At 48.4% G+C, this 21,156-nt stretch overlaps 1 protein-coding gene and 2 long non-coding RNA genes across 6 annotated transcripts; 2 read left to right on the forward strand and 1 right to left on the reverse strand.

The window, feature by feature from the left end:
• The first annotated feature begins 772 nt into the window (after positions 1-772).
• Positions 773-17,337, forward strand: LOC110510645 (B9 protein domain 1). 2 transcript variants are annotated; one of them, XM_036973831.1, is made up of 8 exons: positions 773-1,129; positions 1,531-1,599; positions 2,230-2,341; positions 2,434-2,530; positions 4,843-4,905; positions 9,672-9,739; positions 11,290-11,420; positions 11,472-17,337. In XM_036973831.1, exons 1-8 carry the CDS (start codon positions 1,067-1,069, stop codon positions 11,502-11,504), a joined length of 636 nt encoding a protein of 211 aa, XP_036829726.1. In that variant the 5' UTR covers positions 773-1,066; the 3' UTR covers positions 11,505-17,337. The 2 variants fall into 2 exon arrangements, with proteins under 2 accessions (XP_036829726.1, XP_036829725.1); XM_036973830.1 differs by having other exon boundaries at positions 779-1,129; positions 11,290-17,337.
• A 569-nt stretch (positions 17,338-17,906) lies between these two features.
• On the reverse strand, positions 17,907-18,882 carry LOC118951564. 3 transcript variants are annotated; one of them, XR_005042964.1, is made up of 3 exons: positions 18,593-18,882; positions 18,517-18,544; positions 17,907-18,468 (listed from the first exon to the last, which is right to left on the reverse strand). It is a non-coding gene; the product is annotated as an uncharacterized LOC118951564 (long non-coding RNA). The 3 variants fall into 3 exon arrangements; XR_005042963.1 differs by having other exon boundaries at positions 17,907-18,544; positions 18,649-18,882; XR_005042962.1 differs by having other exon boundaries at positions 17,907-18,544.
• Positions 18,883-18,892: 10 nt separating this feature from the next.
• LOC118951563 lies at positions 18,893-20,488 on the forward strand. The gene is made up of 3 exons (XR_005042961.1): positions 18,893-19,589; positions 19,647-19,901; positions 20,212-20,488. It is a non-coding gene; the product is annotated as an uncharacterized LOC118951563 (long non-coding RNA).
• Positions 20,489-21,156: the final 668 nt, after the last annotated feature.

Below are 21,156 nucleotides of genomic sequence, written 5' to 3' on the forward strand. Positions count from 1 at the left end.
ATTATTATTATTATTGTATTATTATTATTATATTGTATATACTATATATTGTATTATTATTATTGTATTATTATTATTATATTGTATATACTATATATTGTATTATTATTACTGTATTATTATTATTATATTGTATATACTATATATTGTATTATTATTATTATTGTATTATTATTATTATTATATTGTATATACTATATATTGTATTATTATTATTATTATATTGTATATACTATATATTGTATTATTATTATTGTATTATTATTATTATTATATTGTATATACTATATATTGTATTATTATTATTGTATTATTATTATTATATTGTATATACTATATATTGTATTATTATTACTGTATTATTATTATTATATTGTATATACTATATATTGTATTATTATTATTATTGTATTATTATTATTATTATATTGTATATACTATATATTGTATTATTATTATTATTATATTGTATATACTATATATTGTATTATTATTATTGTATTATTATTATTATTATATTGTATATACTATATATTGTATTATTATTATTGTATTATTATTATTATTATATTGTATATACTATATATTGTATTATTATTATTATTGTATTATTATATTGTATATACTATATATTGTATTATTATTATTATTGTATTATTATATTGTATATACTATATATTGTCTTATTATTATTATTGTATTATTATTATTATTATATTGTATATACTATATATTGATTACTTGTTGGGAAATGAGCTCGTAAGAAACCCACTGTACTTGTGCATGTGACAATAACCCATTAAAACTTGTCCAAGACTACCACCTAGTGGACAGTTTACTTACTAAAAACGCTTTATCAACTTGACCGGATCCAGTTTGGCCCTCACTGACTAGCCGTAGTCAAAAGCGTCCTAGCAACGGGGCGGATAGGAACCTTCATTTAACAACAAGCTACTTATCTCCCACAACACAAAACAACTTATGTTACCGCTTATACAGTCTTAAATTATAATATTTATGTTTGTTTAAAAACAATCTATATTCTCAAGTTATCGTATGAAGCGGGATGGCTATCAACAACCCATCGGTGTTTCTGTTGATGATAAACGGACAGATAGAAGGGGCGAATGTGAGTAGCTAGCTAACGTTAGTAACGAGCTAACTAGCTAAGCATCTAACGTTAGTAACGAGCTAACTAGCTAAGCGTCTAACGTTAGTAACGAGCTAACTAGCTAAGCATCTAACGTTAGTAACGAGCTAACTAGCTAAGCGTCTAACGTTAGTAACGAGCTAACTAGCTAAGCATCTAACGTTAGTAACGAGCTAACTAGCTAAGCATCTAACGTTAGTAACGAGCTAACTAGCTAAGCATCTGACGTTAACAAGGTAAAATGAGGCGGATCATATTGGATAACTTGACCGCTTTTTGAATGATTGGTTTAGTGAGCATAAACATGTTCTATAAAACTGCCTTGTTCATTTGATGTTCCGTTTATTCTCTCTGATCTGACTGATGTGATGTGTTGTCAGTTTCCAGAGTATGATGACCTGTACTGTAAATACTGCTTCGTCTACGGACACGACTGGGCTCCCACCTCGGTGAGTGACTCCGAGTCATCTTGAACATGCTGAAGTTCCCTTACTGCGGATAGACAACATAACACACTTGTTTTTACTAAGCCAGCAACTACTAAGTACTTAAATAGCTGCATGTCCAGTGATGCAGGGAACTGGTAGAGGTTTGACTTCAGAGCGTTCAAAACGACTGGGAACTCGGACGAAAACGATCTCCGACTGGTAAAAAAAAAAAAGATTTGAACATTCATCCAACTCGGGAATTCGGGCCTCTTTCTCCAGCTCCGACCTGAAGATCACAGACGTCATGATTGGACCTATTTTTCCAGAGTTCCCAGTTGTTTAAAGAGACATCAATATCTCACCTCTCCTCCACACTCCCTTCTCTTTCCCCCTCCTTCCCTCCTCTCCCCCCCCCCCCCCCCCCCCCCCCTCTCTCTCTCCTCCTCTCCTCTCCCCTCTCCTCTCCCCCCCCTCTCTCTCTCTCTCTCCTCTCCCCCCCTCCCTCTCTCTCTCTCTCTCTCTCCTCTCTCTCCCTCTCCTCTCTCTCCCTCTCCTCTCCCTCCCTCTCCTCTCCCTCCCTCTCCTCCTCCACCCACCCTCCCTCCCTCTCCTCCTCCTCCTCCCCCCTCTCCTCTCCTCTCCTCTCTCCAGGGTCTAGAGGAGGGTATATCTCAGATTACGTCGAAAGGCAGAGACTCTCCTCAGAGAATGATCTGGAATTTTCCTCTGGAGATCACCTTTAAGAGCACCAACCCATTAGGCTGTGAGACACACACACACACACACACACAGACCCTTCTTACCGTAGCAGACAGTTGATGATACCATAGCTAACACTGTGTTGTGTGTACCCAGGGCCTCAGATCGTGGTAAGTGTCTACGGTCCTGATACGTTTGGTAACGATGTGGTCAGAGGATACGGAGCAACACACATCCCCTTCACTCCTGGACAGTCAGTATCTCTCCTCCTCCTCTTCCTGTCTCCTGGACAGTCAGTATCTCTCCTCCTCCTCCTCCTCTCTCCTGGACAGTCAGTATCTCTCCTCCTCCTCCTCTCTCCTGGACAGTCAGTATCTCTCCTCCTCCTCCTCTCTCCTGGACAGTCAGTATCTCTCCTCCTCCTCCTCCTCTCTCCTGGACAGTCAGTATCTCTCCTCCTCCTCCTCTCTCCTGGACAGTCAGTATCTCTCCTCCTCCTCTCTCCTGGACAGTCAGTATCTGTCCTCCTCCTCTTCCTCTCTCCTGGACAGTCAGTATCTGTCCTCCTCCTCTTCCTCTCTCCTGGACAGTCAGTATCTGTCCTCCTCCTCTTCCTCTCTCCTGGACAGTCAGTATCTCTGCTCCTCTTCCTCTCTCCTCTTCCTCTCTCCTGGACAGTCAGTATCTCTCCTCCTCTTCCTCTCTCCTGGACAGTCAGTATCTCTCCTCCTCTTCCTCTCTCCTGGACAGTCAGTATCTCTCCTCCTCTTCCTCTCCCCTGGACAGTCAGTATCTCTCCTCCTCTTCCTCTCCCCTGGACAGTCAGTATCTCTCCTCCTCCCCTTCCTCTCTCCTGGACAGTCAGTATCTCTCCTCCTCTTCCTCTCTCCTGGACAGTCAGTATCTCTCCTCCTCTTCCTCTCCCCTGGACAGTCAGTATCTCTGCTCCTCTTCCTCTCTCCTCTTCCTCTCTCCTGGACAGTCAGTATCTCTCCTCCTCTTCCTCTCTCCTGGACAGTCAGTATCTCTCCTCCTCTTCCTCTCTCCTGGACAGTCAGTATCTCTCCTCCTCCCCTTCCTCTCTCCTGGACAGTCAGTATCTCTCCTCCTCCCCTTCCTCTCTCCTGGACAGTCAGTATCTCTCCTCCTCCCCTTCCTCTCTCCTGGACAGTCAGTATCTCTCCTCCTCCCCTTCCTCTCTCCTGGACAGTCAGTATCTCTCCTCCTCTTCCTCTCTCCTGGACAGTCAGTATCTCTCCTCCTCTTCCTCTCCCCTGGACAGTCAGTATCTCTCCTCCTCTTCCTCTCTCCTCTTCCTCTCTCCTGGACAGTCAGTATCTCTCCTCCTCTTCCTCTCCCCTGGACAGTCAGTATCTCTCCTCCTCCTCTTCCTCTCTCCTCTTCCTCTCCCCTGGACAGTCAGTATCTCTGCTCCTCTTCCTCTCTCCTGGACAGTCAGTATCTCTCCTCCTCTTCCTCTCTCCTGGACAGTCAGTATCTCTCCTCCTCTTCCTCTCTCCTGGACAGTCAGTATCTCTCCTCCTCTTCCTCTCTCCTGGACAGTCAGTATCTCTCCTCCTCTTCCTCTCCCCTGGACAGTCAGTATCTCTCCTCCTCTTCCTCTCTCCTCTTCCTCTCTCCTGGACAGTCAGTATCTCTCCTCCTCTTCCTCTCCCCTGGACAGTCAGTATCTCTCCTCCTCCTCTTCCTCTCTCCTCTTCCTCTCCCCTGGACAGTCAGTATCTCTCCTCCTCTTCCTCTCTCCTGGACAGTCAGTATCTCTCCTCCTCTTCCTCTCTCCTGGACAGTCAGTATCTCTCCTCCTCTTCCTCTCTCCTGGACAGTCAGTATCTCTCCTCCTCTTCCTCTCTCCTGGACAGTCAGTATCTCTCCTCCTCCCCTTCCTCTCTCCTGGACAGTCAGTATCTCTCCTCCTCCCCTTCCTCTCTCCTGGACAGTCAGTATCTCTCCTCCTCCCCTTCCTCTCTCCTGGACAGTCAGTATCTCTCCTCCTCCCCTTCCTCTCTCCTGGACAGTCAGTATCTCTCCTCCTCCCCTTCCTCTCTCCTGGACAGTCAGTATCTCTCCTCCTCCTCCTCTCTCCTGGACAGTCAGTATCTCTCCTCCTCCCCTTCCTCTCTCCTGGACAGTCAGTATCTCTCCTCCTCCTCCTCTCTCCTGGACAGTCAGTATCTCTCCTCCTCCCCTTCCTCTCTCCTGGACAGTCAGTATCTCTCCTCCTCCCCTTCCTCTCTCCTGGACAGTCAGTATCTCTCCTCCTCCCCTTCCTCTCTCCTGGACAGTCAGTATCTCTCCTCCTCCCCTTCCTCTCTCCTGGACAGTCAGTATCTCTCCTCCTCCCCTTCCTCTCTCCTGGACAGTCAGTATCTCTCCTCCTCCTCCTCTCTCCTGGACAGTCAGTATCTCTCCTCCTCCCCTTCCTCTCTCCTGGACAGTCAGTATCTCTCCTCCTCCTCCTCTCTCCTGGACAGTCCGTATCTCTCCTCCTCTTCCTCTCTCCTGGACAGTCAGTATCTCTCCTCTAATGTGATCTCTTGTTTTCAGACACACCAGAACCATCCCAATGTTTGTTCCTGAATCCACATCAAGACTACAGAAATTCACAAGGTAACGTACGTGTGTGTCTTACTGTGTGCTAAACGCTGGGGGGCTAAGTGTGTGTGTTACTGGGGGCTAAGTGTGTGTGTTACTGGGGACTAAGTGTGTGTGTTACTGGGGGGCTAAGTGTGTGTGTTACTGGGGGGCTAAGTGTGTGTGTTACTGGGGGCTAAGTGTGTGTGTTACTGGGGACTAAGTGTGTGTGTTACTGGGGGCTAAGTGTGTGTGTTACTGGGGGGCTAAGTGTGTGTGTTACTGGGGGCTAAGTGTGTGTGTTACTGGGGGGCTAAGTGTGTGTGTTACTGGGGGGCTAAGTGTGTGTGTTACTGGGGGGCTAAGTGTGTGTGTTACTGGGGGGCTAAGTGTGTGTGTTACTGGGGGGCTAAGTGTGTGTGTTACTGGGGGACTAAGTGTGTGTGTTACTGGGGGACTAAGTGTGTGTGTTACTGGGGGGCTAAGTGTGTGTGTTTAATGCTGGGGGGCTAAGTGTGTGTGTTACTGGGGGGCTAAGTGTGTGTGTTACTGGGGGACTAAGTGTGTGTGTTACTGGGGGGCTAAGTGTGTGTGTTACTGGGGGGCTAAGTGTGTGTGTTACTGGGGGACTAAGTGTGTGTGTTACTGGGGGCTAAGTGTGTGTGTTACTGGGGGCTAAGTGTGTGTGTTACTGGGGGACTAAGTGTGTGTGTTACTGGGGGACTAAGTGTGTGTGTTACTGGGGGCTAAGTGTGTGTCTTACTGTGTGCTAAATGCTGGGGGGCTAAGTGTGTGTGTTACTGGGGGCTAAGTGTGTGTGTTACTGGGGGCTAAGTGTGTGTGTTACTGGGGGCTAAGTGTGTGTGTTACTGGGGGACTAAGTGTGTGTGTTACTGGGGGCTAAGTGTGTGTGTTACTGGGGGGCTAAGTGTGTGTGTTACTGGGGGCTAAGTGTGTGTGTTACTGGGGGACTAAGTGTGTGTCTTACTGTGTGCTAAATGCTGGGGGGCTAAGTGTGTGTGTTACTGGGGGCTAAGTGTGTGTGTTACTGGGGGACTAAGTGTGTGTGTTACTGGGGGCTAAGTGTGTGTGTTACTGGGGGGCTAAGTGTGTGTGTTACTGGGGGCTAAGTGTGTGTGTGTTACTGGGGGGCTAAGTGTGTGTGTTACTGGGGGGCTAAGTGTGTGTGTTACTGGGGGACTAAGTGTGTGTGTTACTGGGGGACTAAGTGTGTGTGTTACTGGGGGACTAAGTGTGTGTGTTACTGGGGGGCTAAGTGTGTGTGTTACTGGGGGGCTAAGTGTGTGTGTTACTGGGGGGCTAAGTGTGTGTGTTACTGGGGGACTAAGTGTGTGTGTTACTGGGGGACTAAGTGTGTGTGTTACTGGGGGGCTAAGTGTGTGTGTTACTGGGGGCTAAGTGTGTGTGTTACTGGGGGACTAAGTGTGTGTGTTACTGGGGGACTAAGTGTGTGTGTTACTGGGGGGCTAAGTGTGTGTGTTACTGGGGGGCTAAGTGTGTGTGTTACTGGGGGGCTAAGTGTGTGTGTTACTGGGGGACTAAGTGTGTGTGTTACTGGGGGGCTAAGTGTGTGTGTTACTGGGGGGCTAAGTGTGTGTGTTACTGGGGGGCTAAGTGTGTGTGTTACTGGGGGACTAAGTGTGTGTGTTACTGGGGGGCTAAGTGTGTGTGTTACTGGGGGGCTAAGTGTGTGTGTTACTGGGGGACTAAGTGTGTGTGTTACTGGGGGGCTAAGTGTGTGTGTTACTGGGGGGCTAAGTGTGTGTGTTACTGGGGGGCTAAGTGTGTGTGTTACTGGGGGGCTAAGTGTGTGTGTTACTGGGGGGCTAAGTGTGTGTGTTACTGGGGGACTAAGTGTGTGTGTTACTGGGGGACTAAGTGTGTGTGTTACTGGGGGGCTAAGTGTGTGTGTTACTGGGGGCTAAGTGTGTGTGTTACTGGGGGACTAAGTGTGTGTGTTACTGGGGGACTAAGTGTGTGTGTTACTGGGGGGCTAAGTGTGTGTGTTACTGGGGGGCTAAGTGTGTGTGTTACTGGGGGGCTAAGTGTGTGTGTTACTGGGGGACTAAGTGTGTGTGTTACTGGGGGGCTAAGTGTGTGTGTTACTGGGGGGCTAAGTGTGTGTGTTACTGGGGGGCTAAGTGTGTGTGTTACTGGGGGGCTAAGTGTGTGTGTTACTGGGGGACTAAGTGTGTGTGTTACTGGGGGGCTAAGTGTGTGTGTTACTGGGGGGCTAAGTGTGTGTGTTACTGGGGGGCTAAGTGTGTGTGTTACTGGGGGGCTAAGTGTGTGTGTTACTGGGGGCTAAGTGTGTGTGTTACTGGGGGACTAAGTGTGTGTGTTACTGGGGGACTAAGTGTGTGTGTTACTGGGGGGCTAAGTGTGTGTGTTACTGGGGGGCTAAGTGTGTGTGTTACTGGGGGGCTAAGTGTGTGTGTTACTGGGGGACTAAGTGTGTGTGTTACTGGGGGCTAAGTGTGTGTGTTACTGGGGGGCTAAGTGTGTGTGTTACTGGGGGACTAAGTGTGTGTGTTACTGGGGGGCTAAGTGTGTGTGTTACTGGGGGACTAAGTGTGTGTGTTACTGGGGGACTAAGTGTGTGTGTTACTGGGGGACTAAGTGTGTGTGTTACTGGGGGACTAAGTGTGTGTGTTACTGGGGGACTAAGTGTGTGTGTTACTGGGGGGCTAAGTGTGTGTGTTACTGGGGGGCTAAGTGTGTGTGTTACTGGGGGGCTAAGTGTGTGTGTTACTGGGGGACTAAGTGTGTGTGTTACTGGGGGCTAAGTGTGTGTGTTACTGGGGGGCTAAGTGTGTGTGTTACTGGGGGACTAAGTGTGTGTGTTACTGGGGGGCTAAGTGTGTGTGTTACTGGGGGACTAAGTGTGTGTGTTACTGGGGGACTAAGTGTGTGTGTTACTGGGGGACTAAGTGTGTGTGTTACTGGGGGACTAAGTGTGTGTGTTTAATGCTGGGGGGCTAAGTGTGTGTGTTACTGGGGGACTAAGTGTGTGTGTTACTGGGGGACTAAGTGTGTGTGTTACTGGGGGGCTAAGTGTGTGTGTTTAATGCTGGGGGGCTAAGTGTGTGTGTTACTGGGGGGCTAAGTGTGTGTGTTACTGGGGGACTAAGTGTGTGTGTTACTGGGGGGCTAAGTGTGTGTGTTACTGGGGGGCTAAGTGTGTGTGTTACTGGGGGACTAAGTGTGTGTGTTACTGGGGGACTAAGTGTGTGTGTTACTGGGGGACTAAGTGTGTGTGTTTAATGCTGGGGGGCTAAGTGTGTGTGTTACTGGGGGGCTAAGTGTGTGTGTTACTGGGGGACTAAGTGTGTGTGTTACTGGGGGGCTAAGTGTGTGTGTTACTGGGGGACTAAGTGTGTGTGTTACTGGGGGACTAAGTGTGTGTGTTACTGGGGGACTAAGTGTGTGTGTTTAATGCTGGGGGGCTAAGTGTGTGTGTTACTGGGGGACTAAGTGTGTGTGTTACTGGGGGACTAAGTGTGTGTGTTACTGGGGGGCTAAGTGTGTGTGTTACTGGGGGACTAAGTGTGTGTGTTACTGGGGGACTAAGTGTGTGTGTTACTGGGGGGCTAAGTGTGTGTGTTACTGGGGGACTAAGTGTGTGTGTTACTGGGGGGCTAAGTGTGTGTGTTACTGGGGGCTAAGTGTGTGTGTTACTGGGGGGCTAAGTGTGTGTGTTACTGGGGGCTAAGTGTGTGTGTTACTGGGGGACTAAGTGTGTGTGTTACTGGGGGCTAAGTGTGTGTGTTACTGGGGGACTAAGTGTGTGTGTTACTGGGGGGCTAAGTGTGTGTGTTACTGGGGGGCTAAGTGTGTGTGTTACTGGGGGACTAAGTGTGTGTGTTACTGGGGGCTAAGTGTGTGTGTTACTGGGGGACTAAGTGTGTGTGTTACTGGGGGCTAAGTGTGTGTGTTACTGGGGGACTAAGTGTGTGTGTTACTGGGGGACTAAGTGTGTGTGTTACTGGGGGACTAAGTGTGTGTGTTACTGGGGGCTAAGTGTGTGTGTTACTGGGGGCTAAGTGTGTGTGTTACTGGGGGCTAAGTGTGTGTGTTACTGGGGGCTAAGTGTGTGTGTTTAATGCTGGGGGACTAAGTGTGTGTGTTACTGGGGACTAAGTGTGTGTGTTTAATGCTGGGGGACTAAGTGTGTGTGTTACTGGGGACTAAGTGTGTGTGTTTAATGCTGGGGGCTAAGTGTGTGTGTTACTGGGGGACTAAGTGTGTGTGTTACTGGGGGCTAAGTGTGTGTGTTACTGGGGGACTAAGTGTGTGTGTTACTGGGGGACTAAGTGTGTGTGTTACTGGGGGACTAAGTGTGTGTGTTACTGGGGGCTAAGTGTGTGTGTTACTGGGGGCTAAGTGTGTGTGTTACTGGGGGCTAAGTGTGTGTGTTACTGGGGGCTAAGTGTGTGTGTTTAATGCTGGGGGACTAAGTGTGTGTGTTACTGGGGACTAAGTGTGTGTGTTTAATGCTGGGGGACTAAGTGTGTGTGTTACTGGGGGCTAAGTGTGTGTGTTACTGGGGGCTAAGTGTGTGTGTTTAATGCTGGGGGACTAAGTGTGTGTGTTACTGGGGACTAAGTGTGTGTGTTTAATGCTGGGGGCTAAGTGTGTGTGTTTAATGCTGGGGGGCTAAGTGTGTGTGTTACTGGGGGCTAAGTGTGTGTGTTACTGGGGGCTAAGTGTGTGTGTTTAATGCTGGGGGCTAAGTGTGTGTGTTTAATGCTGGGGGGCTAAGTGTGTGTGTGTCTCTGCAGTTGGCTGCTGGGGCGGCGTCCAGAGTTCACCGATCCTAAAGTCGTGGCCCAGGGAGAGGGCAGAGAAGGTAGGCTCTGTTTCTGTGTGTGGTAGAGAAGGTAGGCTCTGGTTCTGTGTGTGGTAGAGAAGGTAGGCTCTGTTTCTGTGTGTGGTAGAGAAGGTAGGCTCTGTTTCTGTGTGTGGTAGAGAAGGTAGGCTCTGTGTCTGTGTGTGGTAGAGAAGGTAGGCTCTGTGTTTGTGTGTGTGGTAGAGAAGGTAGGCTCTGTGTTTCTGTGTGTGGTAGAGAAGGTAGGCTCTGTGTCTGTGTGTGGTAGAGAAGGTAGGCTCTGTGTTTGTGTGTGTGGTAGAGAAGGTAGGCTCTGTGTTTCTGTGTGTGGTAGAGAAGGTAGGCTCTGTGTTTCTGTGTGTGGTAGAGAAGGTAGGCTCTGTGTCTGTGTGTGGTAGAGAAGGTAGGCTCTGTTTCTGTGTGTGGTAGAGAAGGTAGGCTCTGTTTGTGTGTGTGGTAGAGAAGGTAGGCTCTGTTTCTGTGTGTGGTAGAGAAGGTAGGCTCTGTTTCTGTGTGTGGTAGAGAAGGTAGGCTCTGTGTCTGTGTGTGGTAGAGTTCTGCCGGGATTCATTCAAAGACGTGTTGCTTCAGTTTCCCCTAAATATTCGTTGATCCTATTCATGGTGCAGGTCGACTGAAGCATAAATCCCTTTTTAAAAAAGCACATTGTAATGTTGGTAGGGTCTTTAAATGTATCCTGGTGTCTTCTCACTACCATTTCTCCCTCCTATGTGTCTCTCCCTTTCTCTCTCCTATGTGTGTATCTCCCCTATGTGTCTCTCCCTCCTATGTGTCTCTCCCTTTCTCCCTCCTGTGTGTCTCTCCCTCCTATGTGTCTCTCCCTTTCTCTCTCCTATGTGTGTATCTCTCCTATGTGTCTCTTCCTCATATGTCTCTCTCTCTCCCTCCTATGTGTCTCTCCCTTTCTCTCTCCTATGTGTGTATCTCTCCTATGTGTCTCTCCCTCATATGTCTCTCTCTCTCTCCCTCCCTCCTGTGTGTCTCTCCCTCCTATGTGTCTCTCCCTTTCTCTCTCCTATGTGTGTATCTCTCCTATGTGTCTCTCCCTCATATGTCTCTCTCTCTCCCTCCCTCCTGTGTGTCTCTCCCTCCTGTGTGTCTCTCCCTTTCTCCCTCCTATGTGTGTATCTCTCCTATGTGTCTCTCCCTCATATGTCTCTCTCTCTCTCCCTCCCTCCTGTGTGTCTCTCCCTCCTATGTGTCTCTCCCTTTCTCTCTCCTATGTGTATCTCTCCTATGTGTCTCTCCCTCATATGTCTCTCTCTCTCCCTCCCTCCTGTGTATCTCTCCATTTCTCTCTCCTGTGTGTCTCGCCCTCCTGTGTGTCTCCCTCCTGCGTGTCTCTCCCTCCTGCGTGTCTCTCCCTCCTGTGTGTCTCTCCCTCCTGCGTGTCTCTCCCTCCTGCGTGTCTCTCCCTCCTGCGTGTCTCTCCCTCCTGTGTGTCTCTCCCTCCTGTGTGTCTCTCCCTCCTGCGTGTCTCTCCCTCCTGCGTGTCTCTCCCTCCTGCGTGTCTCTCCCTCCTGCGTGTCTCTCCCTCCTGTGTGTCTCAGTGACCAGGGTCCGTTCTCAGGGTTTCGTCTCCCTCTCCTTCCACATTGTGACTAAAGACATGAAGAGACTGGGTTACGACACCACACCTTCCGAGACCTCACACACTCTGTCACACACTGCTGCAGCAGGCATCGGACCGGGAGACCAGCCCTACAGCACGTGACGGAAACACACACACACAATCGGACCGGGAGACCAGCCCTACAGCACGTGACGGAAACACACACAGGGACCAAAGACAACACCATCTCCCTCCCTGACCCCTGTGTGTGGTCCCATCAGTAGCAGCTGGATACTGTAGGTGTTAGTGATGTCTGGTCTCTCTCCTCGAGGAACAGGAGAGCTTCTACCCGCCCACTTCCATTCAGACTGATCTAGGACCTGCTGATCCACTGATCCCTCTATAATACGGCTGGTTTAAAGACATCTGACTGATCCAGGACCTGCCTATCCCCTCTATAATAAGGCTGGTTTAAAGACATCAGGCTGGTTTAAAGACATCAGACTGATCCAGGACCTGCCGATCCCCTCTATAATAATCTATCTGGACAGCTGACGATGCAGTTTTTAAAAGATAATTTTCCCCGTTGACCAACAACAGCCTTTACATGAATGAAAACAATGCCTTTTAAATGTCTCTTTTTTTTAAAGCCGCATTGTGTACAACCTTCAAATGTATTGAATCCCCAGCCTCCCCGTTAATAACCAGGTGTTCGTAAGTCATCGTGTTCGGTCTGAGGATCTGTGTCTCTCTCTCAGGGAAGTCTAGTTACTGTGTTACTAAAAAAAAAAAGGTCCCGATTCAAATCAGTTCCTCTTTACGTTTTGACAGCGTCGGAGGTGGAAGTGGGTTAAGAGCCGTCAAGGTTTCCAGAGGGCATCCTCTGCGTTTATATCTAAAACGGGGGACGTTCCCCGACGGCTGCATTAAGATAAATCCTCTGTGTTTAAAACGGGGGATGTTCCCGGACGGCTGCATTAAGATAAATCCTCTGTGTTTAAAACGGGGGATGTTCCCGGACGGCTGCATTAAGATAAATCCTCTGTGTTTAAAACGGGGGATGTTCCCGGACGGCTGCATTAAGATAAATCCTCTGCGTTTATATCTAAAACGGGGGACGTTCCCCGACGGCTGCATTAAGATAAATCCTCTGCGTTTATATCTAAAACGGGGGACGTTCCCTGACGGCTGCATTAAGATAAATCCTCTGTGTTTAAAACGGGGGATGTTCCCGGACGGCTGCATTAAGATAAATCTTCTGCGTTTATATCTAAAACGGGGGACGTTACCCGACAGCTGCATTAAGATAAATCCTCTGCGTTTATAACGGGGGACGTTCCCCGACGGCTGCATTAAGATAAATCCTCTGCGTTTATATCTAAAACGGGGGACGTTCCCTGACGGCTGCATTAAGATAAATCCTCTGCGTTTATATCTAAAACGGGGGACGTTCCCTGACGGCTGCATTAAGATAAATCCTCTGCGTTTATATCTAAAACGGGGGACGTTCCCCGACGGCTGCATTAAGATAAATCCTCTGTGTTTATATCTAAAACGGGGGACGTTCCCCGACGGCTGCATTAAGATAAATCCTCTGCGTTTATATCTAAAACGGGGGACGTTCCCCGACGGCTGCATTAAGATAAATCCTCTGCGTTTATATCTAAAACGGGGGACGTTCCCTGACGGCTGCATTAAGATAAATCCTCTGCGTTTATATCTAAAACGGGGGACGTTCCCTGACGGCTGCATTAAGATAAATCCTCTGCGTTTATATCTAAAACGGGGGACGTTCCCCGACGGCTGCATTAAGATAAATCCTCTGTGTTTATATCTAAAACGGGGGACGTTCCCCGACGGCTGCATTAAGATAAATCCTCTGCGTTTATATCTAAAACGGGGGACGTTCCCCGACGGCTGCATTAAGATAAATCCTCTGCGTTTATATCTAAAACGGGGGACGTTCCCCGACGGCTGCATTAAGATAAATCCTCTGCGTTTATATCTAAAACGGGGGACGTTCCCCGACGGCTGCTTTAAGATAAATCCTCTGCGTTTATAACGGGGGACGTTCCCCGACGGCTGCATTAAGATAAATCCTCTGCGTTTATATCTAAAACGGGGGACGTTCCCCGACGGCTGCATTAAGATAAATCCTCTGCGTTTATAACGGGGGACGTTCCCCGACGGCTGCATTAAGATAAATCCTCTGCGTTTATATCTAAAACGAGGGACGTTACCCGACGGCTGCATTAAGATAAATCCTCTGCGTTTATAACGGGGGACGTTCCCCGACGGCTGCATTAAGATAAATCCTCTGCGTTTATAACGGGGGACGTTCCCCGACGGCTGCATTAAGATAAATCCTCTGCGTTTATATCTAAAACGGGGGACGTTCCCCGACGGCTGCATTAAGATAAATCCTCTGCGTTTATATCTAAAACGGGGGACGTTCCCCGACGGCTGCTTTAAGATAAATCCTCTGCGTTTATAACGGGGGACGTTCCCCGACGGCTGCATTAAGATAAATCCTCTGCGTTTATATCTAAAACGGGGGACGTTCCCCGACGGCTGCATTAAGATAAATCCTCTGCGTTTATAACGGGGGACGTTCCCCGACGGCTGCATTAAGATAAATCCTCTGCGTTTATAACGGGGGACGTTCCCCGACGGCTGCATTAAGATAAATCCTCTGCGTTTATATCTAAAACGGGGGACGTTCCCCGACGGCTGCATTAAGATAAATCCTCTGTGTTTATATCTAAAACGGGGGACGTTACCCGACAGCTGCATTAAGATAAATCCTCTGCGTTTATATCTAAAACGGGGGACGTTACCCGACGGCTGCATTAAGATAAATCCTCTGCGTTTATATCTAAAACGGGGGACGTTCCCCGACGGCTGCATTAAGATAAATCCTCTGCGTTTATATCTAAAACGGGGGACGTTCCCCGACGGCTGCTTTAAGATAAATCCTCTGCGTTTATATCTAAAACGGGGGACGTTCCCCGACGGCTGCATTAAGATAAATCCTCTGCGTTTATATCTAAAACAGGGGGACGTTCCCCGACGGCTGCATTAAGATAAATCCTCTGCGTTTATATCTAAAACGGGGGACGTTCCCCGACGGCTGCTTTAAGATAAATCCTCTGCGTTTATAACGGGGGACGTTCCCCGACGGCTGCATTAAGATAAATCCTCTGCGTTTATAACGGGGGACGTTCCCCGACGGCTGCATTAAGATAAATCCTCTGCGTTTATATCTAAAACGGGGGACGTTCCCCGACGGCTGCATTAAGATAAATCCTCTGCGTTTATATCTAAAACGGGGGATGCTACCCGACGGCTGCATTAAGATAAATCCTCTGTGTTTATATCTAAAACGGGGGATGCTACCCGACGGCTGCATTAAGATAAATCCCCTGCGTTTATAACGGGGGACGTTCCCCGACGGCTGCATTAAGATAAATCCTCTGCGTTTATAACGGGGGACGTTCCCCGACGGCTGCATTAAGATAAATCCTCTGCGTTTATATCTAAAACGGGGGACGTTCCCCGACGGCTGCATTAAGATAAATCCTCTGCGTTTATAACGGGGGACGTTCCCCGACGGCTGCATTAAGATAAATCCTCTGCGTTTATAACGGGGGACGTTCCCCGACGGCTGCATTAAGATAAATCCTCTGCGTTTATATCTAAAACGGGGGACGTTCCCCGACGGCTGCATTAAGATAAATCCTCTGCGTTTATATCTAAAACGGGGGATGCTACCCGACGGCTGCATTAAGATAAATCCTCTGTGTTTATATCTAAAACGGGGGATGCTACCCGACGGCTGCATTAAGATAAATCCCCTGCGTTTATAACGGGGGACGTTCCCCGACGGCTGCATTAAGATAAATCCTCTGTGTTTATATCTAAAACGGGGGACGTTACCCGACAGCTGCATTAAGATAAATCCTCTGCGTTTATATCTAAAACGGGGGACGTTACCCGACGGCTGCATTAAGATAAATCCTCTGCGTTTATATCTAAAACGGGGGACGTTCCCCGACGGCTGCATTAAGATAAATCCTCTGCGTTTATATCTAAAACGAGGGACGCTACCCGACGGCTGCATTAAGATAAATCCTCTGCGTTTATATCTAAAACGGGGGACGTTCCCCGACGGCTGCATTAAGATAAATCCTCTGCGTTTATATCTAAAACGAGGGACGCTACCCGACGGCTGCATTAAGATAAATCCTCTGCGTTTATATCTAAAACGGGGGACGTTCCCCGACGGCTGCATTAAGATAAATCCTCTGCGTTTATATCTAAAACGGGGGACGCTACCCGATGGCTGCATTAAGATAAATCCTCTGCGTTTATATCTAAAACGAGGGACGCTACCCGACGGCTGCATTAAGATAAATCCTCTGCGTTTATATCTAAAACGGGGGACGTTACCCGACAGCTGCATTAAGATAAATCCTCTGCGTTTATATCTAAAACGGGGGACGCTACCCGACGGCTGCATTAAGATAAATCCTCTGCGTTTATAACGGGGGACGTTCCCCGACGGCTGCATTAAGATAAATCCTCTGCGTTTATATCTAAAACGAGGGACGCTACCCGACGGCTGCATTAAGATAAATCCTCTGCGTTCATATCTAAAACGGGGGACGTTCCCCGACGGCTGCATTAAGATAAATCCTCTGCGTTCATATCTAAAACGGGGGACGTTCCCCGACGGCTGCATTAAGATAAATCCTCTGCGTTCATATCTAAAACGGGGGACGTTCCCCGACGGCTGCACGGAGCGGCATTAAGATAAATCCTCTGCGTTTATATCTAAAACGGGGGACGTTCCCTGACGGCTGCACGGAGCGGCATTAAGATAAATCCTCTGCGTTTATAACGGGGGACGTTCCCTGACGGCTGCACGGAGCGGCATTAAGATAAATCCTCTGCGTTTATATCTAAAACGGGGGACGTTCCCTGACGGCTGCACGGAGCGGCATTAAGATAAATCCTCTGCGTTTATATCTAAAACGGGGGACGTTCCCTGACGGCTGCACGGAGCGGCATTAAGATAAATCCTCTGCGTTTATAACGGGGGACGTTCCCTGACGGCTGCACGGAGCGGCATTAAGATAAATCCTCTGCGTTTATAACGGGGGACGTTCCCTGACGGCTGCACGGAGCGGCATTAAGATAAATCCTCTGCGTTTATAACGGGGGACGTTCCCTGACGGCTGCACGGAGCGGCATTAAGATAAATCCTCTGCGTTTATAACGGGGGACGTTCCCTGACGGCTGCACGGAGCGGCATTAAGATAAATCCTCTGCGTTTATAACGGGGGACGTTCCCTGACGGCTGCACGGAGCGGCATTAAGATAAATCCTCTGCGTTCATATCTAAAACGGGGGACGTTCCCTGACGGCTGCACGGAGCGGCATTAAGATAAATCCTCTGCGTTCATATCTAAAACGGGGGACGTTCCCTGACGGCTGCACGGAGCGGCATTAAGATAAATCCTGCTCTCACTTTATTTGTATTTGTTTTTTAATGTATCCTTAATATATTTAACTAGGCAACAAGTCAGTTAAGAACAAATTCTTATTTACAATGACGGCCTACCGGGGAACAGCGGGTTAACTGCCTTGTTCAGGGGCAGATTTTGTACCTTGTCAGCTCGGGGATTCGATCTTGCAATCTTGCAACCTTTCGGGTTACTAGCGCTAACCACTAGGCTACCCTGCCGATAAGTAACTGGTTAAGGTTAGCAGAAGGATTTTTCAAATCCTGAGCATCTTTATTTTCTATATATCCTCCACTTTCTCCTTCTGAGCGTCTTTATTTTCCAAATATCCTACACTTTCTCCTTCTGAACGTCTTTACGATAGTAGGACGGGGCGTGGCTTCCTGACAACGATCACCGATTGGACAGCCACCCAACCTCCAAAAAAAACAAAAACATCGGCTTCTAGCTTATGCCGGTTATCGCTTGATCTGTGTTGTAGTTTTTGGACTGATAATAAAATGTGTTTCATGAACAAGGTGTAGTCCGTGTTGTGTACGTCTCTACGACCTCTACGACCTTGTGTACGTCTCTACGACCTCTGTTTCCGTTACAGTAGATGGTGAGAGGGGACGACCAGTCGCGGGTCACAGACCCAAATGGTTTGGCAGCGGGAAAACCGTTTTAACTCTAGAAACTAAACGGGACCTGAACTTGTCCAATTAGAAACTCGTATTTTTTTCCGTTGCGAAACCTGATCCGGTTTTTGGAGTGAATGATTTCCGTTGCAAAACATTTAGACTAAATGGATACACCCGTGGTTGTACTGTGTGTTTCCAGCCGCACATCAGTAACACACACACACACGAGAGAAACAGGCCACACACACACGAGAGAGAAACAGGCCACACACACACGAGAGAGAGAGAAACAGGCCACACACACACACACGAGAGAAACAGGCCACACACACACACAAGAGAGAAACAGGCCAACACACACACGAGAGAAACAGGCCAACACACACGAGAGAGAGAGAGAGAGAGAGAGAAACAGGCCACACACACACAAACACACGAGAGAGAGAAACAGGCCACACATGGAGACGTCAGCGCTGAAAGTGATCCATTTTATTGTCCCATAGCAGCTCCAGGTGAAGCTGGTTTAGACTGGTGTTAATATACCCCCCCCCCCCCCGGATCCTATAAAACCCCCCAGGAAGAAATTACAGAATAAAAAGACCCACAATATTATGTTAGGATAATACAAACGATATAAATTATATTACATTATTATAATGTCAAACAGGTTAGCACACCATCCAGACACAAGCAGCTCCCAGGAAATATTAAATGTGTAAATAAAGACTAGAGTGAGAATGCAAATATAATTCTGAACATGGGGACGCTTTCAGACAGGAAGGAGTGTCATAATGTTGCCTAGTAACCAGACTGTTGTCTGTGAAGCCTAGTAACCAGACTGTTGTCTGTGAAGCCTAGTAACCTCACAGCGCCAGACTGTTGTCTGTGAAGCCTAGTAACCTCACAGCACCAGACTGTTGTCTGTGAAGCTTAGTAACCTCACAGCGCCAGACTGTTGTCTGTGAAGCTTAGTAACCAGACTGTTGTCTGTGAAGTCTAGTAACCAGACTGTTGTCTGTGAAGCTTAGTAACCTCACAGCGCCAGACTGTTGTCTGTGAAGCTTAGTAACCTCACAGCACCAGACTGTTGTCTGTGAAGCCTAGTAACCTCACAGCACCAGACAGTTGTCTGTGAAGCCTAGTAACCTCACAGCACCAGACTGTTGTCTGTGAAGCCTAGTAACCAGACTGTTGTCTGTGAAGCCTAGTAACCTCACAGCACCAGACTACACACAGACAGAACGAGGCATCATAGCATCAGAAGAGGAAGACCTGACAAAACCACATTTTCAACCGCTAACACAGAAGGACCATCGTTACACTTTCCTTTTTAAAATCCATTTTAGTTGTTGTTGCAGAGAATCACCCAGGACCACAAACACCCCCCCCCCCCCCCCCCCTCACGTTCTGAGCTGCCCCTCCCTGTGCCTGAGTAGAAAGGGCCCCCTGTCTCAGCTATAATACCAGTCCAGGGGAGGGTACTAGGTAGAAAGGGCCCCCTGTCTGTCTCAGCTGTAATGCCAGTCCAGGGGAGGGTACTAGGTAGAAAGGGCCCCCTGTCTGTCTCAGCTGTAATACCAGTCCAGGGAAGGGTACTAGGTAGAAAGGGCCCCCTGTCTGTCTCAGCTGTAATACCAGTCCAGGGAAGGGTACTAGGTAGAAAGGGCCCCCTGTCTCAGCTGTAATACCAGTCCAGGGGAGGGTACTAGGTAGAAAGGGCCCCCTGTCTGTGTCAGCTGTAATACCAGTCCAGGAGAGGGTACTAGGTAGAACCCCCTGTCTGTCTCAGCTGTAATACCAGTCCAGGGGAGGGTACTAGGTAGAAAGGGCCCCCTGTCTGTCTCAGCTGTAATACCAGTCCAGGAGAGGGTACTAGGTAGAACCCCCTGTCTGTCTCAGCTGTAATACCAGTCCAGGGGAGGGTACTAGGTAGAAAGGGCCCCCTGTCTGTGTCAGCTGTAATACCAGTCCAGGAGAGGGTACTAGGTAGAACCCCCTGTCTGTCTCAGCTGTAATACCAGTCCAGGGGAGGGTACTAGGTAGAAAGGGCCCCCTGTCTGTCTCAGCTGTAATACCAGTCCAGGGGAGGGTACTAGGTAGAAAGGGCCCCCTGTCTGTCTCAGCTGTAATACCAGTCCAGGGGAGGGTACTAGGTAGAAAGGGCCCCCTGTCTGTCTCAGTTGTAATACCAGTCCAGGGGAGGGTACTAGGTAGTTACAGACAGACAGGTTGTGTAGTCTAGGACAGGTCAGTTACACTAGGAGATAGATGGTTACAGACAGACAGACAGGTTGTGTAGTCTAGGACAGGTCAGTTCCACTAGGAGATAGATGGTTACAGACAGACAGGTCAGTTCCACTAGGAGATAGATGGTTACAGACAGACAGGTCAGTTCCACTAGGAGATAGGTGGTTACAGACAGACAGGTCAGTTCCACTAGGAGATAGGTGGTTACAGACAGACAGGTCAGTTACCCTAGGAGATAGATGGTTACAGACAGAGATCAGTTACACTAGGAGATAGGTGGTTACAGACAGACAGATCAGTTACCCTAGGAGATAGGTGGTTACAGACAGACAGGTCAGTTCCACTAGGAGATAGGTGGTTACAGACAGACAGGTCAGTTCCACTAGGAGATAGGTGGTTACAGACAGACAGGTCAGTTCCACTAGGAGATAGATGGTTACAGACAGACAGGTCAGTTACCCTAGGAGATAGGTGGTTACAGACAGACAGGTCAGTTCCACTAGGAGATAGGTGGTTACAGACAGACAGGTCAGTTACACTAGGAGATAGATGGTTACAGACAGACAGGTCAGTTCCACTAGGAGATAGATGGTTACAGACAGACAGGTCAGTTACACTAGGAGATAGATGGTTACAGACAGACAGGTCAGTTACCCTAGGAGATAGATGGTTACAGACAGGTCAGTTCCACTAGGAGATAGATGGTTACAGACAGACAGGTCAGTTACCCTAGGAGATAGGTGGTTACAGACAGACAGGTCAGTTCCACTAGGAGATAGGTGGTTACAGACAGACAGGTCAGTTCCACTAGGAGATAGATGGTTACAGACAGACAGGTCAGTTACACTAGGAGATAGATGGTTACAGACAGACAGTGTAGTAGCAATATAAAGATGATTATAAGATGTGAGATTACTAATATTCAGCCAGTTAACCACAGTCCTGGAGTCAGATGTTAACTCCAGTCTCTAAATGGTGGAGGTTAGGGCCACGTTAACCACAGTCCTGGAGTCAGAGGTTAGGGCCCCGTTAACCACAGTCCTGGAGTCAAGAGGTTAACTAAAGGACTCCAGCCGGGGGGGGGGGGGCCTAAAGGACTCCAGCCGGGGGGGGGGGCCTAAAGGACTACAGCCGGGGGGGGGGGGGCCTAAAGGACTCCAGCCGGGTGGGGGGGCCCTAAAGGACTCCAGCCGGGTGGGGGGCCCTAAAGGACTCTAGGGGGGGGGCCCTAAAGGACTCCAGCCGGGGGGGGGGGGGGGCCTAAAGGACTCCAGACAGTTGTATAATAACAGACATCTTTAGTCTACTGAAACAAGTCCCTTGAGTCTTTTACTCCCAAATAAACACAGTCTCTTCCTCTTCTGAGAAAGTTCATCCACCCAGTCACCAGTTCATATACGTTGACCTCAGGGGTTAAAGTTCATATATACGTTGACCTCAGGGGTTAAAGTTCATATATACATTTGCGGGGGG

This window comes from Oncorhynchus mykiss, unplaced genomic scaffold (genome assembly GCF_013265735.2).
Source record: "Oncorhynchus mykiss isolate Arlee unplaced genomic scaffold, USDA_OmykA_1.1 un_scaffold_331, whole genome shotgun sequence".
Lineage (NCBI taxonomy): Eukaryota > Metazoa > Chordata > Actinopteri > Salmoniformes > Salmonidae > Oncorhynchus > Oncorhynchus mykiss.

Excerpts from the sequence above, each read along its gene's own strand:
- LOC110510645 (XM_036973831.1), top strand. The coding sequence starts at position 1,067 with ATGGCTATCAACAACCCATCGGTGTTTCTGTTGATGATAAACGGACAG. Across the intron at positions 2,531-4,842 it reads ATCCCCTTCACTCCTGGACA|ACACACCAGAACCATCCCAA; the intron begins GTCAGTATCTCT and ends TCTTGTTTTCAG. Across the intron at positions 9,740-11,289 it reads CCAGGGAGAGGGCAGAGAAG|TGACCAGGGTCCGTTCTCAG; the intron begins GTAGGCTCTGTT and ends TGTGTGTCTCAG.